This window comes from Parambassis ranga, chromosome 2, assembly GCF_900634625.1.
Source record: "Parambassis ranga chromosome 2, fParRan2.1, whole genome shotgun sequence".
Taxonomy (NCBI): domain Eukaryota; kingdom Metazoa; phylum Chordata; class Actinopteri; family Ambassidae; genus Parambassis; species Parambassis ranga.
In genome coordinates, this window is record NC_041023.1 from 39115055 (window position 1) to 39124708 (window position 9654).

At 43.3% G+C, this 9654-nt stretch overlaps 1 protein-coding gene across 1 annotated transcript; it reads left to right on the top strand.

The window, feature by feature from the left end:
* The first annotated feature begins 1472 nt into the window (after positions 1–1472).
* plcd4a (phospholipase C, delta 4a) lies at positions 1473–8799 on the top strand. The gene is made up of 15 exons (XM_028398537.1): positions 1473–1621; positions 1730–1888; positions 1959–2187; positions 2298–2427; positions 2498–2729; positions 2802–3003; positions 3188–3332; positions 3794–3946; positions 4214–4381; positions 6577–6733; positions 6816–6932; positions 7352–7530; positions 7611–7743; positions 7819–7968; positions 8088–8799. Exons 1-15 carry the CDS (start codon positions 1522–1524, stop codon positions 8171–8173), a joined length of 2340 nt encoding a protein of 779 aa, XP_028254338.1. The 5' UTR covers positions 1473–1521; the 3' UTR covers positions 8174–8799.
* The last annotated feature ends 855 nt before the right edge of the window (positions 8800–9654 follow it).

Consider the following 9654-nt stretch of genomic DNA (forward strand, 5'->3'; position numbering starts at 1 on the left):
TTGAGTGAGCCCCTCCATTTTAGTCAGTCTGTGTAACTTGAGGCGGGAAGCTTAGCTGAAGCTGTGGATTATTAATGCCTCTGAACCTGAGCAGGGAGCACAGTGGTGAAAACCACAGGGAGAATATTAGTATCTAAACTTTGCGTGTGTGAGCTCTCAGGTGCAGAAGCGATGTTTGTGATGTGTCTTGAGGTGATATGGTGCAGTTTGCTGCTTTGGTGGGAGAATCTGTCCCCTTCATGTTCTCTCATCATGACCCTGCTGCTTAATTGACCTGATCAAAGTTTGATAAGTGGGTCTTAATAGAAACATGAGATGGGACAGAAAACAACGGCTTTATGTGTGGTGGAGCTTGCCTGGTCCTCCACCTGGCATCATAGGACTAGGGAACAGATGCTGCCTGATAGACCAGACCTAGAGATCCAGACTTTCTTTATCAAAGTCACAGCAATCACAACAGGCAACAGCCAAATAGGCAACAGCACAGGAAGGTTCCCCATAAAAAAAGGGAGGGAGGGAGGGTGTGGGAGGAGGGGCAGGTGAGTGTCACAGAGCGTTGACTCAGTTGTTGCTCGCTTTCATCACAGTAGTTTGGCATGCAGAGGGACAGCAGCTCCTGCAGCAGTGACTCAGGGATGATCCTGCAACAGGTCAGAAACCTTTAATTATCTGCACATTTAATTGAAAAGAGTTTTATTTGGAAGTTTTACGTGTCTTTCTTTTAAAAACTACTTATCATTCTTGTGTGTTTTGTTGAGATGCTATTCTGTGTAAATTGGACTATACAGTGCCGAGTTTGGTTGAGGTCAGGAATGAAAAGGGGGGATTTGGGGAAGGGATTTGGGAAGATTAGTTGGTTTAGAAAGCTAAAGAGAGAGAGGGAGAGAGAGAGAACACAAAGTGCAGGACGGGACGCAGTGAAAACTTGACAGAGCAGCAAAAACTGCATCCAGATCAGCTTACTGATAATAATACCGTAAACAGCACGGTTCTAAAGGATACCGCTGCCATGTGTAAAATCTTTCATTTCTTTATATCTACTAGTTTCAAGTGTTTCAAATGATCTCCTGACAGACAGATGTTACACAGGGACCTGTGTGTAATGACATCTACAGTCGGTGTGTACACATGCAAACTTATGTGCAGGTTAAAGATTACAAACCGGTTTCTTTAGGACCCAGCAGACCAAGAGGAAATATCCATCCTTTAATAGTAGTAAGGTAGTCTTTGAAGGGACCAAAAGTGAGAAAAGGGCCTGGGATTGACCCCTGACCTCCAATTTCACCATGGCAGGTACAATTCTCATGTAGCCTTTTAGGGGAGCTAGTTAAGGTAGTGCAGGAAGATTAGGATGCCCCCTGTGCACCTCCCTTAGGGGTGGAGCAACCATGACAATCTACAGGGAGACCCCAAGGCTGACCTTGTCTGTAAGAGGTTGTATCTCCTCTGGCCTAGGAGCGGGTGGGGATCCCTCAGGACTAGCTGGCGGCAGGGAGACTTGGGTGCCCCGGTTGCTACCACATGGATGGAAAGTGTTTTATTTCAGGATTCTCCGTCTTGTTCTGGTGTTTAGATGGCAGAGTGAAAAGACAACGAATGGCTTCCACAGGAAGTGGCTTACGTAAGTGTTTGTGTACCCCTTTAGGCTGACAAAAAAATGACAACCATTTTGTATGTTTTTATTTATGTTTGTGTGCATATTAGTTGCTAATATGAAGCTTATTTCCAGGCATTCAGGGGGATGATAACCTCCAGTCAATGCTGGTGGGGACAGTGATGAGGAAAATTAAGTCTCGCACCTGGAAGAAGCAGCGATACTTCAAACTGCAGGATGACTGCATGACCATCTGGTACAAGTCCAAGAAGGCTGGCAATGCCCACTCTACATGTAAGGGGAAAAAATATTCTTATCCTTATTGCACATGTGCTCTGACTTCTAAAACCTTCTCTATGCTCAGTTTCTGTGAGTGATGTGGAGGCAATACGAGAGGGCCACCAGAGCGAGGTGCTGCTCAGCATTGCAGATGAGTTCCCGGCTGACAGGTGCTTTACACTGGTCTTTAGAGGTCGTAGGGGCAACCTGGACCTGGTGGCGGAGTCGGCCGAGGAGGCACAGTCCTGGATTAAGGGCATGAGGAAGCTGATGGAGAACCTGGAAAACATGGGCGAGAGGGAGAAGCTTGACCAGTATCCTTCACTCAAAACGTTATCAGTCAGTTGAAAGTGTTCAAGGATTGATCAGTTCAGGTCTTTCTATGCATTTGATCCACCAATCATTCCTTAAGCATCATACCTAGATGGATTGGAGACTGGTTCAAGAAGGCAGACAAGAACAACGATGGCAGGATGAACTTCAAAGAAGTGCAAGACCTGCTGAAGATGATGAACGTGGACATGAACGAGCACCATGCCCATCGGCTTTTCACGGTGAGTGCCATTTGAACCTTTGCCATTCCTGTTGGCTGCATCTGTTTACACTCTGCTCCTCTTTTCTCAGATGGCAGATAAATCCCAGTCTGGCACCCTGGAGGACGATGAGTTTGTGCTCTTCTACAAAATGTTAACGCAGAGGGAAGATGTGCTGCGAGTTTTTCAGGAGTATTCGTCTGACGGCCAGAAACTATCTCAAGGTGATCTGGAGGACTTCTTAAGAGAGGAGCAGCTGGAGGGCGAGGATATCCGAGAGTCTGCCAAGCAGCTCATTGAGCGCTATGAGCCCTCGGATGCAGGTACATGTACTGTAAACCCACAGAAAAGGTTGAGTTGTGAGATAACTCTTGGCTGTCTTATGGTATTTCCAGCCAAGGTGCTGAACGCAATGACATTCGATGGCTTCTTGATGTACCTTGGATCGAGTGAGGGTTCCATCTTCAACCCAAAGCGTAAGAGTGTGTACCAGGACATGAGCCAGCCGCTGTGCAACTACTTCATCTCCTCTTCTCACAACACTTACCTGATGGAGGACCAGCTCCGAGGGCAGAGCAGTGTGGAGGGATACATCAGGTACCAAAAAAAATCAACATCCACTTCCACACCATTTAATACATTTCAGGATTTCCTTTTGCTGATGTGCTGTCAACCATGTGGTCATCAGATTTACTTCAATGCTCATTAATAAAATAGAGGAGGCCATGACGTCAAATTCTAAAATAGAAGCATTCAAATGAAATTTGTTCTTGCTACTCAGGGCTCTGAATCGTGGCTGTAGATGTGTGGAGGTGGACTGCTGGGACGGTGCCAACGGAGAGCCCATCGTGTATCACGGGCACACTTTCACCTCCAAAATACTTTTTAAGGATGTGGTCAGCGCTGTTGGCAACTACGCCTTCAAGGTAGCATCCCTGTTTCAGTTGGGTCACCCTCGGTTGTTGTTCAAGGACCAGAGTGCAGTAGTTGGAGGTCTTGTTTTGTCTACAAGTTGCACTTGCACGTGTCATATGACTAAAAGGTCCAAGCTGTAAGCGGGCACCTAATGAGGCATGATTCCTCCTCATTTTGTGGTAGTAGTCCAAATTTGGCAGGTGGACCAAGCCCGTTTATGCTTCCTTGTCTCATTCACTCAGTACCTCATTAATAAAGGACAATATTCGCCTGGTAGGTTTAGGGTGCTGTGTATGAATGTCTTTCTGCAACTGAATATTGTGGCCTGGTGAACCCTCGTTCGTGCATCTGTTGTTCTTTCAGCCAGCCACAAGTGTATGGCAGGAGGTGTATTAGTTTTCCCCTATGATAATGTCCTCCAGTGTTAAATTACAAACTCACTCACTGCCTCCTCCTCCTTGCCCGCATCCAGGTATCGGAATATCCAGTCATCCTGTCCATTGAGAACCACTGCGGTGTTGAGCAGCAGAGAGTCATGGCCCAACACCTCAACCACATCCTCGGTGACAAGCTGCTGAAAAGCACCCTGGATGGAAAGGCCCCCATCGGGCTGCCGTCTCCTGAGGTGAGCAGCGGCATCATACCCCAGCTTGGAGCGGTCACATCTATGTTTGCATGAGGCGAGCTTATCAAAGCACTGCTTTGCCTGTAGATATCATCTGCTTATCAGTGACCTAAAGGGAACCTTCACAGCCTGTCAGAGCCTCCTGGGCCATATGATCTGAGTCCACATGCAACACTGCCACCCTGAATTATTTAATACCACAATATTTCCCCCTACTCTGCACTGTGTTTTGCAGCCGCTCTTACTTTTGTTTGTGCTGTGTCCTAGGATCTGAGAGGTAAGATCCTTCTAAAGGCGAAAAAGATCGGGGGTCTAGAGGAGAGTTTTAACGGAGTGGTGGAAGACTCTTTAACCGGTGAGATCAGCGAAGAAGACGAGGCGGCTGAAATAGACGAAGACAACCTGCACACAGAGAGCGTCCGTCGCAGGGTCAAGGTGAGAGCGGATGTCTAACACACAGATGGCCTATTATCCACGGTCTGGTGATCCAGCCTGTTATAGATTCAGGATCCTTTAGTTTAATTATTTTGGCTGATGACACTGCCGAGGTAAATCAGGAAGTGGATTTGGATCTGTGAATGAAAGACTTAGTAGATTAACCCAAAATAAAGGCACTCCTTTTGATTAGATACATTATGGTAATAGTTAAATTTGCAGAATTACTTCCTCCAGTATGTTTATACTGGGTGGTCCTCAGTGTTAAATATACATCACTGTGTCTAAATTTGGTCAATTCATATTGAATTAACTGTAAACATTATTATTGTTGTGCTAATTTTTGTGCAATTTATAAGGGACAGTGCTTGAGAGGAAAATATTTTGGATCTTTTCAGGGGTTACAATGTGGAAGTTGCAAATGTGAGGCATCATTTGGGCCTTGGTTACCATGGCAACCACTCCCATCCCATGCACAGATGTAATATACTGCCTGAAAAGGAGCTGATTTTGATTTTTGCCAACCATCCATTGTTGTTAATGGGTAATATGTTGTTATATAATATTAAGGGTGTAAAGTGCTGTAACACGTCTAGGCAGCCACAACACTACATACACTTTGTATGTACTTGGACACTGTCTCTGATTGTAAACTCTTTAGACACCACTACACAAGTTTGTCCCTGTTTGCTGTTAACGCAGTCATAGAATGTGTATATTTGTCTGTTTGATTAAGCGTTTTGTAGTAAGACAGTCTTAATCTGGTCACCTTTTTATCCAACGGAAAAGGATTGCATAAACCTGTCATCCCTCATGAAAAATGGAGAGGACTGAAGGACAGTGAGCAGACTCTGGGTGTTAGATAAGATGATCTGTTTACAGACTGAGAGACCATGCAGGGACAGGGACAGGGACAGAGGCTAGACCAAAGCTTCGTCACTGTGCTCCTACTTGAGATGCCCAAAACACACAAATTAAACACTTCGCAGCCTTGCCTCTCAAATAAGAAGTCATGGACAAAACGTCCTCCTGGTCTTTGCACTCACACCTGATCCATCCTCGTCATGCAAGGTGGGGTCATTCTAGGGATAGTTCAATAAGTTCAATAAGGTGAAGGTTGTATAGTCTCTAAAAAGGGATACATGATACCCCGAGCAGTCAGTAATCACCTCTCGTTGGAAAATGCTCAAGTGTAAGTAGGGCTAGAATGTACATGTATAATGATGTGTTACTAATTAGCACCATGTTGGACTCCACTCACATGAATTAGATGATGTGTTGATGATGCTAGTTTTGTTTTGGAATGGAAACATGACCTTGTCAGTTAACATGCATGCAGTCACGCATGGCTTCATATGCAATGTGAGCTCATGTAAACCTTACGTTATATAACACTGGTCACTGCAGTGTCCCCATATATACATCTCATCACAAAACATATCAGAAGCTGTGGTCACTTGCTGTTGGTTGAGGAAGAAGTTTAATTTTTTGCATTTAGCCCCACAGTATTTTGGCTTTAGAGGATGTGTTTAGTGAAACTGAGTGTGTAAAGGAATCACTGGGCACTTAGAGCCATGTTTATTGATAAGCATTTGAGAAGCATGAAACGGCACACTGGGAATTCTGTCAACACGGTCATCAGAGGTGAGGCCAGCATCAACTTTGGCACTGATGTGAACTCAACACTGCTCCTGCTGATGGCTTAAGTGTCTGGAGAGAGTCTGGTGCATGGGTGGAGGTGATGTGGTTGCCAACGACAGGCAGGCAGGCAGGTGCTAAGCAGGTTTCACCACCACACCTGTTATCCCCATGGCAGTGGAAGCTAACCTGGCTGTGCCCCTGCTTTTTGCTTGGCATCGTGGTCAGGTATCGGTTACACACGTTGAGGGTAGTCTCAAGGTTTCAGTGTGCCCAGTGCCTCCACCCATGAGAGGATTCCTTTGCATCATGAGGGTTTACCCTATCATGTGTTCAGGACTGAAGTAACAGTCAGCTGATGTTGATGCGGTTCGTGGGTCAGGAGGAATAATGTGACTTTGGTGTGGTGACAATCCACACAGGTCTTTCTAAGTAATTTTATATCATCATTCAAAGCAGAACGTGACCAGTGCAATTGATCCACTACTCTGAACTTGTTGAAGCTAAATCCATCTGATCCACATAATGAAATCTTGCATTTTATCTCATTTGCGCAGAAATCGAAGCAGCGTCTGTCCAAAGAGCTGTCAGACTGCGTCGTTTACTGCAAAAGCGTCCACTTCAGTAGCTTCAAACACTCACGCATCCACTCCAAGTTCTACGAAGTGGCCTCCTTCACAGAGTCCAAAGCCCGGAAACATCTGAGAGAGGCTGGTGGGTCCAACAAATACAAACTTGTTCAAGTATTTCAGGAGCTTTATTGACTGTCTCTTTGATGCATTATCTTCATTTTCAGGGGCCGAGTTTGTGCACCACAATTCCAGGCAGCTGACCAGGGTTTATCCCACCGGCTTCCGAACTGACTCCTCCAATTTTAATCCTCAGGAAATGTGGAATGCTGGGTGCCAAATCGGTGACTGCAATTAACAGATGATGCCTTCTAGTACTAGCAATGCTGCACTGGGCTACATTTTTAATATCTGGATAAACCCACATATTTATATGTGAAAGGTTCATTTCTTTCCAGTATGTTACTTCTCTGGTGACGGACAAGTTTCGCAATTGATCTCTAATATTAACCAATGGGACTACCAGTGTATTGACATCAAACCTTTGCTATAGATAATATACCTATTATTATAATTGAATTGTAATGTTGAAGAAATGCTAACTATGCTATTATGCTACACTATCTTAGCAACTGACTATAGAGTTAGGTTTAGAATTTCCAGTGCAGCATCTGCGATGCGTGTCATTCTCGCACCCATGTGTATAATTTATGCTGAAGTTAAATTTTGGGAAATTAAAAAATATAAATCTCTATTTTCTTAGTTGCGTTAAACTTCCAAACAGCCGGGGAAGGGATGGACCTGAACGATGGACTGTTCAGTCAGAACGGACGCTGCGGCTTCGTCCTGAAGCCCAGCTTCATGAGAGAGGCTGAGAAGAGATTTGACCCGGAGATGCCTCAAAAACAGGACGGATACGGACCAGTCGTCCTCACCATACAGGTACAAAATGACTTTTATTGTTTTCTTGGAAGCCTTACAACAAGAGAGAATTCATCTGTGTGCTTCTTCTTTTGTTGAAGGTGATCAGCGGCCAGCAGCTGCCCAAAGTCAACATCAAGGAGGACTCCATTGTGGATCCTCTGGTCAGAGTGGAAATCCATGGAGTCCCTATGGACCAGGCCAAGCAGGAGACCAGATATATTGAGAACAATGGTACGGCACAAACACTGATACTGTACAAAGACGTGAAACTAGTGCTAGCAGTTGCAATGGCTTGTCTTTTGACAGGGTTCAACCCCGTGTGGTACGACACTCTGCGTTTTACCATCCACACTCCTGAGCTGGCCATGGTGCGCTTCGTGGTGGAGGACTACGACAAGACGTCTAAGAACGACTTTGTGGGGCAGTACACACTGCCTCTGAGCTGCATGCAGCAAGGTAGGACTCAGGCACAGTAGTACACCTACATGAGAAAATAATAATAATAATATTATAATAATAATAATAAACCTTGTCCTCTCCATTCCATCAACTTTTGTCTTGTTTTGTGTTCTCAGGTTATCGTCACATTCACCTTCTGTCCAAAGATGGAACCAGTATTCCTCCCTCCTCCTTATTCGTTCATATCAGGATCACAGAATGAGATTAAACTTCGCTGATATGCAGATAGAATCAAAGAAGAACATCCCTTACACTTGAAAGTACTTCTAGCTTCTAAAATAGTATTTAAAATAGTATCTAATATTAATATAATAATATATAATAATATTATTATTTGATGTGAGTTAATGCTATGCCAAATGTTTAGTGGAGTATATTAGAGCTGCATGCTTTCTGTCGTGTGTGTCAGTTGCTCTTGTGCTGCTCATGTTTGGTGTTTTGTCTTGTGATATATTGTGTTGTAAAAGGAGAATGTGCCACCATGTGTTGTGATCAGGATAGATTTCTGTTCTTACCCTCAGCTGTCAGTGTGTTAAACTTCCTCTAAAATGGCTAATTATCTTTGAGGCTGATTGAGCTACAATATAAGTTTGAAGTTATAATTTGTGGGGATAACATAAAACATTTTATAGCTACGGGTCCAGCAGGGTTGCAAGAGTTTTACATTAGCAGTATAGTCTCTTTCAGTGAAGTTTTTGCTTGAATTTCCTTTTGAACAGCTTAACATTTTCATTATTTTAGCACTAATCTTGTGTCACCTCATGTATTTTAGTGGTATGTACATATTAGCCGTTTGTGTAAATGTGTTTTGATATGTCTATTTTTGTATTCGCAGACATGTGTACTGTACAGCACAGCTCATCATAGTGTTTTCATTTTGCTCGTTTTTTATTGTAGATAAAACTCATATTTGTTTGCCACATGCAGCTGCAAATAAATATGATTTTCGCTTAGTGGTGCTGTTATTATTTTATCCCTAATTTTATTTTAAGGTAAGCATCAATGCAAATAAGATACTGCGGTTATCTAAACTTTGGAAAATTTGCATTCTTAGACGACACATGTGGATTTATTGTCTGCCATGGGTGAGTTGTCATATTTGTTTGATGTCAAATGAGAAAAGATGCCTAGAAATGCATTTATTGTGCTTACATCTTTTGGCTCATTCTCCATGTAATATACTGTATGTATACAAAGTAATGTTGCTCTCTATTTATCCACTACAGATCTGTTTAAATCGAATTATGGAACATTTTTGAAGGCAAAATTTAAACCTGAACTGAATATACATTATTAAAGCAATAAAAAAACAAGAATTTTGGCTGTACCGTTGATGCAATGAGTAACATGCGGAACCTTTCTTCGGCACAGTTTTCACCCGACGCACTAAACCCGGACACCAGTCAGCCTTGTCAACAAGCGTCAAGCTACAGGGATTACACACGTATGTTCTCGTGTATGTCTTCAAAGTAGTACATTTCTGAATTATCAATGGCTTCCATAAACTATATTTAGGGATTACAAATTAGAAAGAGGGCATAAACAGCACAGTTAAGTGTGCTTAAAGTATTTTGTCAATTTATTATTTTTGTAATATTTGCATTTAGTTAACGCTATGCTAACGTTTCCGAAAAACGTTAGCATAAAAAGACTTAGCATCTCAGTAACAGTATCTCAGTGACA

Excerpts from the sequence above, each read along its gene's own strand:
- plcd4a (XM_028398537.1), top strand. The coding sequence starts at position 1,522 with ATGGATGGAAAGTGTTTTATTTCAGGATTCTCCGTCTTGTTCTGGTGT. Across the intron at positions 1,889-1,958 it reads TGGCAATGCCCACTCTACAT|TTTCTGTGAGTGATGTGGAG; the intron begins GTAAGGGGAAAA and ends CTCTATGCTCAG. Across the intron at positions 3,004-3,187 it reads AGTGTGGAGGGATACATCAG|GGCTCTGAATCGTGGCTGTA; the intron begins GTACCAAAAAAA and ends CTTGCTACTCAG.